Source organism: Protomyctophum bolini (genome assembly GCF_963924005.1).
Source record: "Protomyctophum bolini genome assembly, chromosome: 5".
Lineage (NCBI taxonomy): Eukaryota > Metazoa > Chordata > Actinopteri > Myctophiformes > Myctophidae > Protomyctophum > Protomyctophum bolini.
Window position 1 is genome coordinate 5,217,497 of NC_137866.1, and position 21,533 is coordinate 5,239,029.

The window sequence follows — 21,533 nt, forward strand, 5'->3', positions numbered from 1 at the left end:
TCATTATCAGATTGCTCCTCAGACCCGTCCCACAGTTACAACTTAACAAGTCCACACACGCCCACAATGTGTTTGAAAAAAGGGTGGTGCATATACTGTATGTACAGTATGTGTGTGTTCTGTACTTTGTCCTTTTAGACATTATAATAACATGTTTACTCACGCACGTACACACACACGCACGCACGCACGCACGCACGCACGCACGCACGCACACACACACACACACACACACACACACACACACACACACACACACACACACACACACACACACACACACACACACACACACACACACACACACACACACACACACACACACACACACACACACACACACACACACACACACACACACACACACACACACACAAACACACACACACACACACACACATACTTTTAACAGCACTATACCTCCCTTAATGTTACTGAGGTGGTGGGTATAATACAGTCTGGCACGTCTATCACACACGATGAGTGTCGGGGGCAGACAGGGCAGAAAGGGGGGACCCCCCTTATGGACACACAGACGGGGGGGGGGATATTATTAAACATATCAGACAGTATACATTTCCTAATGTACTGTATAGACTCCTTTCCCAAAAGGAGACAGCTATAACCTCCAGGAAAGACTGGTGGGGTAACAGGGGCCAGCAAGAGGCCCCTGTTACTCGCAAGAGGGCACCAAGCAAGCTACAGAACGTACAAATGAGCAATAGGCCTACTACCCCCTTACTATACCCCCTACTGCCCCCTTACTATACCCCCAGAGTCTCCCGGGACCGGGACCCGGACCCGAGGATGGGAGGAAGACAGACTCGCTAGGACAGATTCAACGGCAACAAGGACAGTGACACTGATGAATTGAACAAGGTGGACCCTCTTGTAAACAAGTGTAATGCTTAATTGGGTCGTCCACTCACAGTTAACAGTCTTTGTATTGAGTTTGTGCTTGAAATGTACTGTAATTCTGCAAACTGTTAATAAATATTTCAATCAATCAATCAAAAAACAGACGCTGAGAAGGATCGAACAAACCACCTCTGAGCAGGTTTTGTTTACCCAGTTGCCGTGATGGCAGCATTAACATAATTATAGTGACCTCCAGTGGTTACCGGAGAGGTTGCAGTCTCATAAACAGCTGTTTGCACAACAGTGTACAACAGACCTTTATACAACTGCACCTTGACAGCAATGTACTTTGACAGCTTTTTTCCCCCATACACCAAATCTCTACGGTAAGTAAAAAAAAAAAAAAAGAGAGGGAAACTGAGGGCCGCTCTTATCATCATATTCTCTATCATCTCATTCCGGCCCATCACAATTTGCGTCCTCACTTTTGTCTTCAATGTTTGTGTTTAAACAAACCTGGAAAGATGGGCATAGCCCCTAGAAAAATCACACTTGTGTGAAGTGAGTACATCACGTTCCGTGCTCAGCCAATCAGTTGAGCACATTGTCACTTAGTGACGTACACACACTGTGCATAGGAGGAGCCCCTCAAAAATTGGAATACTTCTTCCATCCCTGCTGACAACTAGAAAAGTGTTCTCCTCTGAGCACAGGTCTCCGCCAGGCTGGGTTGCCTTCTATACCAAGGGCCCTCAGACTATGGTGTCTTATAAACCCATGAGGGTTGGGCACAAGGTGTGCATGACACGAAAATAAATAAACAATCAATCAATCAAAAAACTATAGAAGGCAGCCACAGCCAATTGGAATGGGATCTCATACAGTTTGATCACATAACCCTGCCTAGAGATAATATGTACTGATTTGTGTGAGTTTTGGACAAAATCTGTAGTAGTAGCAGCAAAAATAAATATACTGACAAATAGTGTTGCCAACTACCTGAAATGTACCCAGTATGGGCACCCCTTCTTTCAGTTTTTCTCTCAGGCTGATACTGAAAAGCTGATGCCTTTATTACTAGTAGGTGTTAAGACTACTGTAACTACCAAAGAAAGTTGTAAAATTACAATACAGAATGCAATAGATGTCCTCACCAGGACACAGACATCACACCGGTCCGGCTACCTGTCACTTCTAGAATATATTTTAAGATTATAAATCACTTAATGCAGTGGTTTGCATTAAGTGGCCCAACCATCTGTGAATGTGGAGAAGAGGACCATACGATGCAGCACTAACTTGTCTGCCCTCTACTACCCAAACCTTGCAGCTTAAAAGATCTCGCAGACTTCAACAATAATGCAAAGGACTGTGTAAAGAAATGGGAAACTGTCATCTAACCACATGCTTCAGAGACACGAAAAGAAGAAGAAGTGGTTTTCAACCTCTTTTCATGTCGAGGCCCATTATTTACTCAGAATTTGATGACTTTCAGCCTTGCAGACCCAAAACTGGGTCTTATGTTATCGATAAGGTTTGTCCACAATTCCCTGCTGTATTGATGTTGGTACCACAGGAGAGATAACAGGCAAATGTTGATCAAAATAACAATTATTGACTTCTTGTAAATTAATTAATGCAGATGTTTAACAATAATTTAATTTTATAGGTTCATCATTTAGCTGGGGGACCACCTGGAACGTCCTCGAGGAGCACTAATGCATTGGCATTGCACAACAATACATGTCAGATCTGATGGAAAAGCATTAACCTAATCACTGAAGTCCTCGTTCAGTTATGACCCCAAACTCAATCTAGAATTCAATCTGAGAATGGCTGAATCAGTAGATATGTAAAGTGTAATCTTAAAACATATTTATTTTCCCTTGCTTATCACAATGATTGATTAAACTGACAGATATGCATTGGGGTTTCTTTTGGTTCCGTGCAGTTGATTTGCTTCTTTAATGTGCTTATTTCGTATCTTTTTATTTTTATGATCTTTCTTTTTTTGTGTAACACACTTTTACATCCTATGTATGAAAGGTGCTACAGTATATAAATTACACTTTTACATTCTATGTATGAAAGGTGCTATATAAATATACGATCAATATCATTATTTCAATGAAAAGTGTAAAGGGATGCCCAGAAAAAGGTACAATTTACAAAGCCCGGCCCTAACTGGGCCCTAACTGGGCCCTAACTGGGCCCTAACTGGGCCCTACCTACTGGGCTGGTCTGAGGCTTTACTTTAAAGCAATATGATTATATGAAGTAATAATTGTGACCCCCGTCCAAATCTCGATTGACCGCCCTTAGTCATTTCATCCTGGCCATCCTGGCCTGCCTACCCGGCCCAAAAACGTAAAGATTCAAAATTAAAAGGTCCATCCAAAGTCAAAGTCAAAGTCGTACCATTTGTGTCACACACCCTTTAGGGCGAGGTCGCTTCTTCTCGCCTTCGTCTTTGAGGGGAGGTCAATTCTGTGTCCTCTTTTCTCCAACAGCTGAATGATTCTTAAGAGGAAACATTTCTCACACTGAGAAATGTTGTACACACACACACACACACACACACACACACACACACACACACACACACACACACACAGAGTACATCAGTATTCTACATGAATATTTCAAATGGTGTGAGGTCTCCAGCTTCCCAGGAAACCCACCACTAGAGGGTAGCATAACCCAGACTCTGTGCATGCACGTGTGTGTGTGTGTGTGTGTGTGCCTGCGCGTCCATGTGTGTGAGAGAAGAGAGGCCCAACTCTTTGCTCAGTATTTATATCTCTGCCAAGCTTGTTTGTTTGATGGTGCATGTGTGTGTGTGTGTGTGTGTGTGTGTGTGTGTGTGTGTGTGTGTGTATGCATCATGCATGCGTGCATGCGTGTGTGTGTGTGTGTGTGTGTGTGTGTGTGTGTGTGTGTGTGTGTGTGTGTGTCATCTGACAAAAGCTCTATCCACCCATACTCCGCAGGGCTGCTTGTTCCCAGAGACCCAGAGATCCAGGACACCCAGTCTCTCGGCTGCCTCTATCCCAGACACAGCACCCTCAAAGCGGACGCCAAGCCTACCCAGCGCCCTTCGGCTCCTGGCTGTCATCTGTCTGGGCTCCTAGAATGGATTACTGACGGATGGTAGAACATAGACCTGTATGGAGATACTGCAGTGGTAAGAGAGGAGGAGAAGTGAAAGGATATTCAGAAGGCATATTAAATATAAAATAATAGAAAGCAGAGGTGCGCGTTAGAGATAGATATGTGCATCTCTTGCCCTGCATGGAACCGTTGAATTAAACTGTGAACATCCAGTTAACACTGGAAATCAACTGGTATTCTATCAGCAAACCTACTGGGAATATATAAAAGATAACACACTGCCAACATTATTCAATACTGGGGATTTACTGGAAAAACTCTCTGGAAAATACTGGACTCCACCTTGGAACAATTTAAAAACTTTTGGACATTGACTCACTCAGGATCGATTTTGTTTCTAAAGTCCTACCGACAACAATTACAACTCTTCTCAACACTACAATTATTAACTCCGTTCCATTGGGTTTCTATTCTATTGGACTTTGTAGGTTTGTATCCTCATTCTGACCAGTAACAACAACCCCGTCAACGTTTCAAGATGTGTCCGTCCGTGCGTCTGTGTCTGTTGCTGCTACTGCTGTCCGTCATCGTGTCTGTCACCGGTAGGAGGAGCGACAGACTGACAGACAGGTCTTCCTCCGCTCCGTCCTCCTCCTCCTCCCGGATCAAACTGGAGCCGTTCTGGAGCACCGAGACCCTCAGAACCCGCGGGGAGGAGGCGGACCTCCCGGTCCCCGAGCAGGACGTCCTGCTGTACGACCCGTCCGAGCCGGACGTGGGACACCGGCGCTCGGCCCGCAGCGCCGAGCAGGACGAGGAGCCGCAGTCCACCTTCGGCCAATCGTACGAGAACGACTCCGTGACCACGCCCCTGCACGACACCGAGTTGGCCAACGCCACCCAAGTGACGCCCGCCAACGATGAGGTCGACGACGATGAAAACGGCGACCGCCGCGGCAACGGGTCCGTCCCGGGCCTCTTCAACCCGTTCTACCCGATGGCGGAGGGCTCCTACGTGGCGTACGCCGTCCTGTTCCTGGGCGGGCTGGTGCTGGCGGTGGGCGTGGTGGGCAACATGGCCGTCATGTGCATCGTCTGGAACAACTACTACATGAGGTCGGCCTGGAACTACCTGCTGGCCAGCATGGCCTTCTGGGACTTCCTGGTGCTGGTGCTGTGTCTTCCGGTGGTCGTCATCAACCAGCTCTCTCACAGGAGGATCCTGGGCGACATCACCTGCCGCATGGTGCCGTACATGGAGGTGGGTCGGTGGGGGGCAGAGAAGAGCTTTTAGTGGATGTTGTTATCTCTGCCTGGTCCAAAAGGCTGGGAGGCAGAGATCAGATATGTTTTTCAAATCAGCCTCATGGTGGTGCTATAACAAGTCGCTTCATATTTTGCCTATACCACTTGCATGGTATGTCATGTATTTTCCCCCTGAACTCCTTTGATCGTATATCCAACTCCCCCCCATCCACTTCTGCCTGATAACATTTTCTGCCACTTTATTTTCTTTTGTCACACAAATCAGTACACATAATATGACTTTTCATGTGCCATTCTGATTGGCTTCCAAAAGTTTGCAGGAGGGGCCCCGATTTGCAAGAAAATGACCCAGCCCCGCCTGGTGGAGATCTGCCCTCTGAGGAGCACACCTTTCTAGTTAACCACTTGACCACTCAGTAGTGACTAGTGGTCTGCTCTTTTGTCTCTTTAGAATCTCTTCACCAAAATAAAGTTGATCTACAGCTGCATATTGCAACGCGTTGTGAGCTTGAAGATCAGGCATTTTCAGAATAGGGACGCGAGAGTTTACATCATTACTGGATGACAACGATGAGGTGGACGTGCAGTCGTGCACTCAACTGAATCTCTGTCATGAATCAAATCAGAGCATCATTAGCTGTTTATATGTTCAGGTGGAATTAGTTTGAAACATTTTGTTGGCTTTTCTTAAAAGTAATACTGGAGACTGAAGCAGATCTCATATTGACAGATTGTCAGGTTGTCATTGTTGACTGCCTGCTGAGACTCTAGCTGACTAGTCACTGGGAGCTGACCAGTACAACCACAGTCTTCTACTGTTGGGAGCTGACCAGTACAACCACAGTCCTCTACTGTTGTACTGGGAGCTGACCAGTACAACCACAGTCTTCTACTGTTGGGAGCTGACCAGTACAACCACAGTCTTCTACTGTTGGGAGCTGACCAGTACAACCACAGTCTTCTACTGTTGGGAGCTGACCAGTACAACCACAGTCTTCTACTGTTGGGAGCTGACCAGTACAACCACAGTCCTCTACTGTTGGGAGCTGACCAGTACAACCACAGTCTTCTACTGTTGTACTGGGAGCTGACCAGTACAACCACAGTCTTCTACTGTTGTACTGGGAGCTGACCAGTACAACCACAGTCCTCTACTGTTGGGAGCTGACCAGTACAACCACAGTCTTCTACTGTTGTACTGGGAGCTGACCAGTACAACCACAGTCTTCTACTGTTGTACTGGGAGCTGACCAGTACAACCACAGTCCTCTACTGTTGTACTGGGAGCTGACCAGTACGACCACAGTCCTCTACTGTTGGGAGCTGACCAGTACAACCACAGTCCTCTACTGTTGGGAGCTGACCAGTACAACCACAGTCCTCTACTGTTGTACTGGGAGCTGACCAGTACAACCACAGTCCTCTACTGTTGTACTGGGAGCTGACCAGTACGACCACAGTCCTCTACTGTTGTACTGGGAGCTGACCAGTATACGACCACAGTCCTCTACTGTTGGGAGCTGACCAGTACAACCACAGTCCTCTACTGTTGTACTGGGAGCTGACCAGTATACGACCACAGTCCTCTACTGTTGGGAGCTGACCAGTACAACCACAGTCCTCTACTGTTGTACTGGGAGCTGACCAGTACAACCACAGTCCTCTACTGTTGTACTGGGAGCTGACCAGTACGACCACAGTGTTCTACGTTTGATCACAATAGATACAACAACACAGTGGACATATTGGTAGGGGCGAGCGAGCCCCACCTCGTAATCAGTGGAGTAAAATAACTAACATGTACTTAAGTACAATTTTGAGGTATTTGTTGCGACCGAAGGTTGCAACAAATGTGTCGGCACCATCAGTGTGTGTGTCGTGACATCATGTGACATCATCAGGGATGGAGATGTGGAGATGATGTCATAGTAACCCTTAAAGATGTGGAGACCCTGTTGTCATAGTAACCCATAGAAGATGTGGAGACCCTGTTGTCATAGTAACCCATAGAAGATGTGGAGACCCTGTTGTCATAGTAACCCTTAAAGATGTGGAGACCCTGTTGTCATAGTAACCCTTAAAGATGTGGAGACCCTGTTGTCATAGTAACCCTTAAAGATGTGGAGACCCTGTTGTCATAGTAACCCTTAAAGATGTGGAGACCCTGTTGTCATAGTAACCCTTAAAGATGTGGAGACCCTGTTGTCATAGTAACCCTTAAAGATGTGGAGACCCTGTTGTCATAGTAACCCTTAAAGATGTGGAGACCCTGTTGTCATAGTAACCCTTAAAGATGTGGAGACCCTGTTGTCATAGTAACCCTTAAAGATGTGGAGACCCTGTTGTCATAGTAACCCTTAAAGATGTGGAGACCCTGTTGTCATAGTAACCCTTAAAGATGTGGAGACCCTGTTGTCATAGTAACCCTTAAAGATGTGGAGACCCTGTTGTCATAGTAACCCTTAAAGATGTGGAGACCCTGTTGTCATAGTAACCCATAGAAGATGTGGAGATGATGTCATAGTAACCCATAGAAGATGTGGAGATGATGTCATAGTAACCCATAGAAGATGTGGAGATGATGTCATAGTAACCCATAGAAGATGTGGAGATGATGTCATAGTAACCCATAGAAGATGTGGAGATGATGTCATAGTAACCCATAGAAGATGTGGAGATGATGTCATAGTAACCCATAGAAGATGTGGAGATGATGTCATAGTAACCCATAGAAGATGTGGAGATGATGTCATAGTAACCCATAGAAGATGTGGAGATGATGTCATAGTAACCCATAGAAGATGTGGAGATGATGTCATAGTAACCCATAGAAGATGTGGAGATGATGTCATAGTAACCCATAGAAGATGTGGAGATGATGTCATAGTAACCCATAGAAGATGTGGAGATGATGTCATAGTAACCCATAGAAGATGTGGAGACCCTGTTGTCATAGTAACCCATAGAAGATGTGGAGACCCTGTTGTCATAGTAACCCATAGAAGATGTGGAGACCCTGTTGTCATAGTAACCCATAGAAGATGTGGAGACCCTGTTGTCATAGTAACCCATAGAAGATGTGGAGACCCTGTTGTCATAGTAACCCATAGAAGATGTGGAGACCCTGTTGTCATAGTAACCCATAGAAGCGACTTCGTCGCTTCTCGCCCTCAGGCGTCTTACTGTACATACTTTAGTTGAGTGTGTCCAATTTCCAATAATTACGTCTAATCCACTACATCTCGGAACCAAATATTGTTCTTTTACTCCACTACATTTATTTTGTTACTAGTTACTTTGTAGATTTTGATTATTTTTACAAAACATAGTGATACGGGGAGCGCACGCTTTTCCGACACACCAACGGTCCGAAGCGCGGGGACATGCGATGCAATGGTACAAAATGCGAGTACTTTTTCCACCACTGCTTCTAATACATTTCAAGCGGTTTGATTTGTTACAATTATCAGACATGTAGCCTAATGAATATGGTTTTAAATATGGTTACAATTATCAGACATGTAGCCTAATGAATATGGTTTTAAATATGGTTACAATTATCAGACATGTAGCCTAATGAATATGGTTTTAAATATGGTTACAATTATCAGACATGTAGCCTAATGAATATGGTTTTAAATATGGTTACAAATATCAGACATGTAGCCTAATGAATATGGTTTTAATTATGGTTACAAATATCAGACATGTAGGCTAATGAATATGGTTTTAATTATGGTTTAGGTCTTCATAGTACCAAAACATCTTTACTTATTTGATAATAATGGTTAAACTAAATCAAGTGAGGGGCGCCCAGATTTGGGGGGGCATGTTGATGTTCTCATGACCGTGAAAAATGTAAATGTAATAAATCAGCGAGATGACGTCACTGATTATTTAGCTAGGCCTACCCTAAACAAACATTAAAGTCCATAGCCTTGGCTGGCACAAATTACACCATAATTTACCCTAAACAAACATAAAGTCCATAGACTTTGGCTGGGATGGGAAATGTATAATTAGTGACAAACATTAAAACTCCATATGACGTAATTTCAGAAATTCATGCATTGGAGGGGCTAGCATCCCTCAAAAACGTTTTGGTCTCATTCGACTCAAGACATATTTCTTGCAGTGGAGTTATGGCAAGTTGCCCCAACCATATGGTGGCGAGGTACCATCCCTGTGGCCAATGCGTTGCACTGGGAGCTGACCAGTACAACCACAGTCTTCTACTGTTGTACTGGGAGCTGACCAGTACAACCACAGTCTTCTACTGTTTTACTGGTAGCTGACCAGTACAACCACAGTCTTCTGCTCTTGTACTGGGAGCTGACCAGTACAACCACAGTCTTCTACTGTTTTACTGGGAGCTGACCAGTACAACAACGTGATCTACTGTTGTACTGGGAGCTGACCAGTACAACCACAGTCTTATACTGTTTTACTGGGAGCTGACCAGTACAACCACAGTCTTCTACTGTTGTACTGGGAGCTGACCAGTACAACCACAGTATAATAGTGTAACATCCTTCTAGGGTAACCTCTCTGGGCATAACATTGTTCTCTGTGTCTCTCTACAGGTAACCTCTCTGGGCATAACATTGTTCTCTGTGTCTCTCTACAGGTAACCTCTCTGGGCATAACATTGTTCTCTGTGTCTCTCTACAGGTCACCTCTCTGGGCATAACGTCCTTCTCTCTGTGTGTGTTGGGCGTGGACCGGTTCACGGCAGCGACCAGCTCCTCGGCGCCCAAGGCTCGGAGGGTGGCGCGCTGTCGCTCCGTCTTCCTCCAGCTGCTGCCGGTGTGGCTGACGGCGCTGATGCTGTCCAGCCCCGAGCTGTTCCTGTGGCAACTGAGCCGGACGGAGTCTCCGTCCTCCGGGGCGCTGGTGGACTTCTGTTCCCTCACGCCGTCCTCTCCTCTCTCGCTCTACCTGCCTGACTATCTGCATTCACTGCTGCTGAGGTACCATCAGGTAAAACATCCTCCACACGACACATGCACTGAGGTACCACCAGGTAAAACATCCTCCACACGACACACGCACTGAGGTACCACCAGGTGACATCCTCCACACGACACACGCACTGAGGTACCACCAGGTAACATCCTCCACACGACGCACGCACTGAGGTACCACCAGGTAACATCCTCCACACGACGCACACACTGAGGTACCACCAGGTGACATCCTCCAGTCCACACGCACGCACTGAGGTACCACCAGGTAACATCCTCCAGTCCACACGACACACTGAGGTACCACCAGGTAACATCCTCCACACGCCGCACGCACTGAGGTACCACCAGGTAACATCCTCCACACGACGCACACACTGAGGTACCACCAGGTAACATCCTCCACACGACGCACACACTGAGGTACCACCAGGTAACATCCTCCAGTCCACACGCACACACTGAGGTACCACCAGGTAAAACATCCTCCACACGACACACGCACTGAGGTACCACCAGGTATAACATCCTCCACACGACGCACACACTGAGGTACCACCAGGTAACATCCTCCAGTCCACACGCACACACTGAGGTACCACCAGGTAAAACATCCTCCACACGACACACGCACTGAGGTACCACCAGGTATAACATCCTCCACACGACACACACACTGAGGTACCACCAGGTAACATCCTCCAGTCCACACGCACACACTGAGGTACCACCAGGTAACATCCTCCACACGACACACACACTGAGGTACCACCAGGTAACATCCTCCACACGACACACGCACTGAGGTACCACCAGGTAACATCCTCCACACGACGCACACACTGAGGTACCACCAGGTAACATCCTCCAGTCCACACGCACACACTGAGGTACCACCAGGTAACATCCTCCACACGACACACACACTGAGGTACCACCAGGTAACATCCTCCACACGACACACGCACTGAGGTACCACCAGGTAACATCCTCCACACGACGCACACACTGAGGTACCACCAGGTAACATCCTCCACACGACACACGCACTGAGGTACCACCAGGTAACATCCTCCACACGACACACACACTGAGATACCACCAGGTATAACATCCTCCACACGCACGCACTGAGGTACCACCAGGTATAACATCCTCCAGTCCACACGCACACACTGAGGTACCACCAGGTAACATCCTCCACACGCACGCAACGCCCAACTCTCTTCTATATTTACTGCACCCAATGAACTGTGCTGAATTGACACTGAAAAATAATCACACTTTTGTGTGAAGTGAGGTGGCGCACACTGTATTTATATCGGTCACATGATGTCTTATACGTTATCTTTTAGTGCCCAAAGGTCCATAGACCTGGCTGGCTTGACATAAATTAGGGGCCTGATCTACAGTATATTAACCTATACATTACCCATGCGTGTGTGTGTGTGTGTGTGCGCGCGCGCGCGCGTGTGTGTGTGTGTGTGTGTGTGTGTGTGTGTGTGTGTGTGTGTGTGCGTGCGTGCGTGCGTGCGTGCGTGCGTGCGTGCGTGCGTGCGTGCGTGCGTGCGTGTGTGTGTGTGTGCGTGCGTGCGCCAGGCTCGCATGTGGTGGTGTTTCGGCCTGTACTTCTGCCTGCCGGTGCTCTTCACCGTGCTGTGCCAGCTGGCCACCTGCAACGTCAACACCGACTACGACTCCACGCACAAGAAGCGCAAGACGGCGTGCGGCGACGACCCGCTGTCGGGCCAGAAGCGCGCGCAGCACCAGTCGGCGGAGCGCCAGCTGGGCTGCACCGTGCTGGCGCTGGCCGTGGTGTACGGCGTGTGCGTGCTGCCCGAGCACGTGTGCAACATCACGCTGGCGTACGCCGGCGTGGCCGTCTCCGCGGACACGGCGGCCATGTTGGCGCTGTTGCATCACTTCCTGCTCTTCTTCAAGTGCTCCGTGACGCCGGTGCTGCTGCTGTGTCTCTGCAAGGTACGTACACCTCTGATGCAATGAATCACACTTGTGTGAAGTGAGGGGGCGCCCACTGTATTTATATGGGCCACATGACGTCTTTACGTCGTCTTTTAGTCCATAAACTTGGCTCGCAAACAATTTACGTCATAAGTGCTCTAAACAAACATTAAAGTCCATAGACTTGGCTGGCAAAGTTCTCTAAGGTTTAAACAAACATAGATTTGACTGCCACATGACATAATCTTCAAAAGCCACCATTGGATTGGAGGGGATAGTGCACCTAAATAAACATTCACATATACAGTCAAATACAGACATTAGACAGACAGTATAGGAAAGCTGAGAGGGAGACAGTCAGTGTAGGAGAGAAGATGGACAGTATAGGACAGTTGAGAGACAGACAGTGTAGGACAGGAGAGACAGACAGTAGGAAAGCTGAGAGGGAGACAGTCAGTGTAGGAGAGAAGATGGACAGTATAGGACAGTTGAGAGGGAGACAGTGTAGGAGAGACAGACAGTAGGAAAGCTGAGAGGGAGACAGTCAGTGTAGGAGAGAAGATGGACAGTATAGGACAGTTGAGAGGGAGACAGTGTAGGGCAGGAGAGACAGACAGTAGGAAAGCTGAGAGGGAGACATTGTAGGAGAGAAGATGGACAGTATAGGACAGTTGAGAGGGAGACAGTGTAGGACAGGAGAGACAGACAGTAAGGAAGCTGAGAGGGAGACAGTCAGTGTAGGAGAGAAGATGGACAGTATAGGACAGTTGAGAGGGAGACAGTGTAGGAGAGAAGATGGACAGTATAGGACAGTTGAGAGGGAGACAGTGTAGGACAGGAGAGACAGACAGTAAGGAAGCTGAGAGCTAGGAGACAGTGTCCTATACAAGTCAAGATGATATTTGCAACAGTAGTCTACTACAAAATAAATCTAAGAATATTTCTGTCTGTCTGTCTGTCTGTCTGCCTGCCTGCCTGCCTGCCTGCCTGCCTGCCTGTCTGCCTGTCTGTCTGTCTGTCTGCCTGCCTGTCTGTCTGTCTGTCTGTCCGTCAGGCTCTAGGCCAGCACTTCATGGACTGTTGCTGCTGCTGCTGTCAGGAGTGTCACGCAGCCACGCCCCCGGGGTCACCGTGCTCCGCCCAGGTCAAGCTGAAGACAGCCAGTGAGGTGGCTTCGTCCTCCATCTTCTTTGACAAGGCTAAAGAAACGTCTGCCATCTTGTCCATGTCCAGCTAGACTCCTCTTTCTCTCTCTCTCTCTCTCTCTCTCTCTTTCGATGAATTCATTTATCCATTATTTTATCCATTCCATGATTATCTTCTTCAGTCGTCCATTCAACCATTGCCTTTCTTTCTCCATCTATTATCCCATGCAGTATTCCTGTCGTTGCTTCTCTTTCCCATCATTTATTTCTTTCTTTGCTCTTTCTCTTTCTCCATAATATCTCCTTCCGCCCATCAATCCATGATCCCTCCTACTTTCTCTGTCTCTCTCTATTAGGAGATCAGTGGATGGACATTCCTGGCTGTGCAGGAAGAGATGTTTAGCGCGTGGTTTGTTATTTTCTTTTCTAAGTGTGGATGTGACGTGGAATTGAGAGATGGATAGAAGAGAGACCTTCCCTCCCTGTGCATTAAAAAAACCAACATTGAAGTATGATGTAGATTCCAACTTGATAGAAAAGAGCTGTTCCCTACTGCTTCCTGGCGATTGGTCAGAAATCAGAATGGGGTAGAAGCACAGTGAATAGAAAGGACACTTTGTGATTTTGAGAGAAAAGTGTTCAGCAACGTTAAGCTACACGACCAAAACCTCTTACTTTAGCATAAGTCTATATATTTAATTAAGCCTAATTGCCTAACCCTGATAGGAGCAAAGCATTTAATCATTAACTGCTCCAGTGAAGCTGTTCAACGGTCAACAGCAACAGGCTAGTCGTATTGAGCAGCTCCCTGATATAACCCAATGAACTGTAATAAATGTCTTTTCTATTCATCGTTTTTCTACAAAGAATTTCCGTGACTGCCAGTAAAATCAAGTCAATGTTTTACGAAAGGAAGGGAGGGAGGAGGAAACGAGGGAAGGAGGAAACGAGGGAAGGAGGGAGGGTTGTAAAGTGAACAGTGTGTCCATCCACGTCTTTATATACAGGAAGTGGAGAGACATTATAGAAAGTAAAACAGTGTTAACGACGTCCTTGCAGACTGCAGGTGCGTCTTTGGAAAAATTGCATCCGTCTGCAAGGACCTTTAAGGTCTTTAATCACCGGGAGCGTGACGAGTGAAAGATCAGAAAGTGTGTCAATATTTTTGTCTCATTCAAACAGATTGAAAAAATCAACCTATAGCTAATGAAAATAGTGTCACTCCCTCACTGTTCTGTTTGGAATGTACTCATCATGACATCACAGGCTCTGAGACAAAAAGAGAAAAGAAAAAGAACAAGAAAAACAAGCGCTGGTGTTTAAGGACCGTTAGACTGTCAGACGAAACATGTGGAAATAAAAGTGAAATTGATGAATGTTGCTTTGTATTTGAATAGTTCACTAATTAGTGAAGGGAAGTGAAACCAGATCATCACTGTTTCTCTCTTTGTCGTATTGTGTTCTTTGCTATGTTGTTATTCAACAGTGTTTAATGTACAAACCTATGGAAACACATACAGATTATAGTGGAACATGGACTGAATGTATAATGGATTTAGACGGGTGTAAGAACACAATCTAGTGGATTTATGATTCATAATGCTGTTTTCACACTCTTGTGTAAGTACTTTATCTACTGCTGTATAGGACCCCATGACATAATTTACAGTAGGGATTAATGTATATATACATACAATACAGTGAACACACACCACATTGTAATGTAATGCAAGTAATGTTATTTATCAGAGCCATCTGCCTTAGCGGTTAGATCAAGTTGTAGATTACAAATATTTATGCAAACAAAGGTACCACTGATTCACACATTATTGATCTGATATGCTTCGATGTTAGCCATGAGGTTTTATGCTGAACAAGCTTCAATCCGGAACTCTTAATAATATTATTAATCAATCTGTGCGGTAGAGCCCGGGACCAAAACCTTTCTAAAGATACCTAAACATTTATTTTCTAATTTATGCAATTTCTTAGATTTTTATTAGATATCTAGACAAGTCTTCATTGAATTTGTTTTTAATACATGGACATTTTGTCACGTCACTCAGTCACTGGGTTTCACAGTGAGCCTATGGGCACACTTTAGATTCCATGCGCGGACAGAAGAAGCTGTGTTTTGCGTCATTTCCGGTTTTGTTTAGACAGCTGGTGGATGGAAAAGAAGCTCCACCCCCGCGGCAGGTTGCCGCTGGGGCAATCTGTTCCGGGAATCTGGCCGACGCGGCAACCTGCCACGTGGGTGGAGCTTCTTAGATGTGCCCATATAGAGCGCCGCAGTCCCTCCCCCTTTCAGAAAAGCGAGTGGCCCAGGAAATGAAACCACCATGCATTCTTCTATCGGCACTTCTAATATAATTTATTTAAAGACGGTTACGCCGCGGACAAAGACAACTCGGATCGTGACGAATCATGACAATGAACACAATGTTTTGGGCCGAAAAACAAAACAAAGTGTTGTTCTTTTCTTCTTTCTTTTCTTTTCTTTTCTTCCGTCTTTAAATAAATTATATTAGAAGTGCCGATGGAAGAATGCATGGTGGTTTCATTTCCTGGGCCACTCGCTTTTCTGAAAGGGGGCGGACCCCTAGTATCATCGGTAACACCTGTGAAGGAAGTATAGGGAAGGGACCTATATGTGTTCTTTCCAAAATGGCGTGTGTACATACTACATTGCCTCTTGGATGAGCGGTAGAAATGTGGTCTCTCCTGCGTTAGATCTAACTAGAGACATCATACATTCCTGTTCTTATAACCACATATGGAGCTGTTTTTGTTTATGCAGAATTGTTGATGAATTACTGATTGGCAACCTTTTTCATTTAAAACATCCTCTGTTTGGTAAGATTGTCTCTACCAACTGTAAAATGTGCAGTGCAAATACACTGTCAAATATGCAGTGCTAATTTAACTCTCTTAAAACCACATTGAGAACCAGTTGGTTGACTAATCAAATTCAATCAAATGTCTGCAGTTTAATTCAGGACACAAACATCAAAGATTATTTTCATTGGTTTCTAATGTATGATTGAAGTTCAGGAAGAATACAAAACAAATGTTGAATGTTTATGTTATGTATATGATAGGATATACGATAACCAGATTACAACATTCTAACTATTAGTATTACAGCAAACTGATTTAAGATTACATTTATTACATGGTTGTGATTAATTGTGAATACATTTTGATTCTTTTGACATCTGAAGGGGCATCATCAATAATAACAATTTTAAACAACTTTGAAACACATATTATTGCAATTTGCACAAAATACCACCATTTCAGGCTCATTTAATATGTTTTGGAGGTAATGTAATCCTAAAGTAAATGTAATCGGAGATGTAAAGAATAGAAGATGAATCACTTAACACAAAGTTAATTGTTTAAGTTTAATCTTTAAGTAAAAGATTAAAGTGTGATGTCCCTTTAAATTTCATCCTGTGAATAAATGAATGACCAGAAATCCAGAAAAAAAAATGGCATCCATGTCACATGACATGAATCAACCAATCAGATGTAGCGGTGATAATTTATCAATAAAGGTTTTGTAATGTGTGGATATGGTATATGTTTTGAAATAAAATATAAAATGTGGCTGTCAGTGAGACCCACCCAGATGCTAATGATTAATAATTAGAGCTATACTTTCCCAATGGCATGTAAGAAAAGGCTTATTGAAGCAGTCTTTCTTTCTGTGCTGGACTATGGAGATGGAGCGGTGCCCGTTGGAGCCTCTACGACCAGAGCGGTGCCCATTGGAGCCTGCAGGAAATACAGGCTCCAGTGACTGCCTCACACTAAAGGTCCCCAATGAGAAAACTGACCTGGGATTGGGAAACTGTTTTAGTGCCCCAACCTGACCTACAGCTTAAATCAATATGATACAGAACATGATATGGAAAGTGTCAAGTTTTCGCACCCTATACATTCACGTTGTGGGTGGCTTTTGGGAGAGAGATACAGACAGGACCCGGGTGATTAGTCCACAGGATTATTATTGTCCATCTTATTAAAAAGCTGTCCATGGCACAAATAGTATAGACTAGTTCTCTGTACGGATTATAAATACCATGGACACATTTGCGTCAAAAGAAAACATTGTGCTGAAGTTAGTTTCCAATTTGTTTTAATTTATTTTAATTTCTTTGGAGCTGAGTGGAACGCTGAGCGGAGAGAAGCAAACCAAGGTGAGGTGTGGAGAGATTTTTCATGGAACACCGGGAAGCTGTGCAGTGGAGCGTGAAAAGTGCCAGTGCCTCCCGAGCACGGAGAGGCATTTCCCCCACGCTCCACTGCACTCACATGCTCTGTGGGAGACCCCCGTCACTGAACAAACACTCTACTTACTTCCATTGAGACGTGAAAGTCCAGCTCCACACCAATGCGTCGGTTGCAACTTGCAACCAGACGTGAGACATTTCAGTGGTCTGAATTGGCAGGTCAGTAGTTTTGGGATAATTTAAAGAAAAAAACTTGAAAGCAGTGACGACTGTCCGTCGACTACCTTTTTTCACTGACGAAAACAAAATAATACCTAAATAAAAAAGGAGCTATATGATGACTAAAACTAAGACAAAATATATTGACAATTTCAACAACAAATACAAACCAGACTGAAATGTTAGTGGGGGACTAGTGGAGAAAAGATACAGTAGAATAACAAAAAGACGAGTTATCTTAAAAAAGAATACAACTTATCAACTAGTCAACTAGTACCAACAAGGTCGGTAGTGGATTTACTATAGTTGCTTAATGACCTACTTTGCGTACGTCCCGTTTGATGCGTATGTATCGTAGCAGCATATGACGTCAGGGTATAACTGGTACAACTAGCTCTCAATGATGACGTAATAAAGATGTGGATTAAAGGACCCCAATGCCAGGGTGTAATTGGTTTTCCATGGTGACGTAATGACGATATGTTTTAGTGTCGGGAGGATTAAAGGTAATGCCCCTATGGTATACATGTATGTAATCTGACACCACTGCCATATCAAGCACAAGTAGTCATTACGTCATACGGCGTCATACACATCAAACGGCGACATACGCATTGAAGCACCGGACGGAAACTATTACTTGCGCGCTCTGTTTGCACAAGTAACTAAACTAGACTGTGACTAAATCAAAATCTGCTGCCAAAGTGAACACTGGTTGAAAGTGGTTGCAAGTTGCATTGCAAGTCATTGGCGTGGCAGACTGGGCTTTAGACCCTGGTGTCAGGTAGTAGGACACCCACTGGTTGAAAAGTAGTACTGCCTCAGGCACATACGACCACATATATATTTATGATAAAAATAAGAACATAATGGTGTGTTAAAATTGATTTTTTTTTACTTGCCACGGATGTCTTTGCCACAGTCTTTGGCACATTTATTCCGACAATGTACGGACACGACAATGTACAATGTACGGACAGTACATTCATGATCCCGGTTCCCAAACAACCACATCTCAAATATGAATGAACTATTTTTAAACGGTTCCAAAGTGTTTTCAACCCCAGCGGAGAAGCTCGACGCGCTCTCAGAATATCAATGGAGTCACACTACAGCCGTCCCCATGGTTTCCTTAGCACTGCTTCATGTCTGCGTGTGTGTGTGTGTGTGTGTGTGTGTGTGTGTGTGTGTGTGATGAGCTTGCTCGCCCACAGACACACACACACACACGCACACACACACACACACACACACACACACACACACACACACACACACACACACACACTGGTTACCATCGGCAACCCCTCAAGGGAGGATTTACAAATGTATTGGGATAGAGAGAGAATGGTGGGGAGGGCGGGTGGGGAGGAGTGGTTGATGAAGGAATGAGCGGAACACAGATTCTAAGTAAGATAAAACAAAGACAGAGAGGCAGACAAATTATAGAATGAGAGAGATAGTTATAAAGATAGTGGATATAGAGATGGAGGACTAGTAGACACAGACTTTTCATTAGCAGTGTAAAGAGTTCTACACTCTAAACAGACCACCTCTGTTCTCTAATGAACACACACACACACACACACACACACACACACACACTAATTATGAGGTTCTACTCACGCAACCGAACTCTCACACAGCAACGGGAGAGGGGGGGGGGGGGGATAAAGCTCTGATGAAGAGGAGAGAATTTATATTCTGATGGAGGTACCATAAGGAGAGAGAGAGAGAGAGATAGAGAGAGTGTCATGACATGTGACAGAGAGGGCATGTGGTGACCTTTCTTTTTAAATATAAATATTATGCGACGTCAGCACAGTGTCATTTGTACTCACATACTGTAGCTTCCTTTGATGTGAAAAATCTAATAAATTAAATATACAATATTTGCCCTGATATCAAGTGGCAGATTTCCTGATTAGAATAATCCCTCCAAAGTCCAAAGGCTTACACATACAGTATGGAGCCGAGACCTTTTCTAAATAGTGCGGAGGAAATTTCAGAAGTTTTATTATAGCTTCACCCAGCTGATGTATGGCAGCTCAGACGGTCGTCATGCACGGAGCGCCACTTCCAACACAGACACGTTGTTGAGCTGGCCGGGAGTGACCCGGGAGTGACCATCTGATTAGCAGACGGCCTCTGTCCCTCTCACTGCACTCAGCTATGGCCATGTCAGCAGAAAATTGTCTCTTTTGCTCTAATTGTGCCCCCTCAGAATCTTGGCGTGCACGATGATGCCCCGGTGTGTCTGATCACTGTCAGATCACATTCTGTCTGCAACGCTCCACAGAGTCCTCTCAACCAGGGACAGGAGTTCCATGGAGGAAGGACATGGCCTCTGTGGCCCCTCGGTTTAGCCTTCTAGTCCCTAAAATGTTATCCTCGCATTCTGTGCTCAGCCAATCACATCGTCGTTATGGGGTACAAACAAACAAAGCTGGACATAGGAGGGGCTAGTTCCCCTCATAAAGGGTAGGGTTGGGTTAATAGGAGGGGCTAGTTCCCCTCATAAAGGGTAGGGTTGGGATACTTTAGGGTTTTAAAGAGTCCAGTTCCCATTCCTTAAAGGGGGTGTCAGTGATTTCAGTCAAAAACCCTTAGGTTTCGTTTTTGCCTTGGGACACAAGCTTTCATCCAATCAGGATAACAAAAACGAAACCTAAGGTTTTTTGACCCCCAGGGGTTAACTGGGGACAGGGAGGAACTCCTTATATGGTCAGCACACTCTATAGTAGAGAGGATTATCACAACAAAACAAAAAAATAAGTGATATTTGAATTAAGTGAAATCACTGACTCTACCTTTAACACGGTTCCCTTTTAAGGTATATTCAGTGATTTCACTTAATTCAAATATCACTTCTTTCTTCGTTTTGTTGTGATAATCCTCCCTTCTATAGAGAGTGCTGACCATATAAGGACTTCCTGTCCAGTCCCCAGAGAACCCCTGGTGGTTTTTGGCTAGGTGACCCAACCTTCATCCAATCAGGATAGAGACGGAACGTTCCGGATCCCAGCCAGGCCACAGTGGCCTTAACCCATTTTCGACTGAGGTCGATACAAAAAAGGCTTCTAAATCATTTTTCTGAATCATTTTTCAGAAAAACCCATGTTTCTATGTGAGTGGTGCTCAACCTTTTTCATGTCAAGGACCCCCAGAATTATCTCTATTGGGACACGGACCCCCATCTCAAAATATGTAGTCCCAGGGAGGAACCCCCCAGAAGCAAATATTTTAATGAAAAATGTTCGCTCTGAAATATATATTCAAATATCTGTGCCACATTTTCATGATTTTTCAAAAATAGCAGAACTACAAGCTCGTATGAGCTTGTAGATTGCTATTTTTCAACAGCTAAAGTATAACATAATAATGCTACAAACACCAAAAGGGGTTCCCGCCTAAAATGGGTTAATGCCCTGCACTGTCCCAGCTTTGATGTCCTCTTTCCCATGAAATGAGTTTTTAGACCATCTAAATTCTTAACTCCCTCTGACTCACCATCTTCAAACTATTCCAGTGACTGCATAGTCTGTTGTGATATACAACAGTTGTGTTTCCCAGTCACGCTTTAAGAATACACAGTAGTTGCCACATTCATCCATTATATGCCAGGAAGATATTGAAGTGTGCATATAAGAGTGGTATAACGTGTTATCTCTGAAGTGTTTCATATAACACTGGCATGCTGCTGAGCTACACCCTGTGAATTGAGTTGAATGTTTGTCATTACAAAGTTAAAACAACCCCTAACCTAAGGG

At 45.0% G+C, this 21,533-nt stretch overlaps 1 protein-coding gene across 1 annotated transcript; it reads left to right on the forward strand.

Moving 5' to 3' along the window:
• Positions 1 to 4,507: 4,507 nt before the first annotated feature.
• Positions 4,508 to 13,633, forward strand: LOC308315928 (G-protein coupled receptor 37-like 1; the record flags this gene model as incomplete). The annotated part of the gene is made up of 4 exons (XM_080764201.1): positions 4,508 to 5,230; positions 9,907 to 10,215; positions 11,799 to 12,179; positions 13,216 to 13,633. The coding sequence occupies 4 exons, from the start codon at positions 4,508 to 4,510 to the stop codon at positions 13,396 to 13,398; spliced, it is 1,596 nt and encodes a 531-aa protein (XP_080620327.1). The 3' UTR covers positions 13,399 to 13,633.
• Positions 13,634 to 21,533: the final 7,900 nt, after the last annotated feature.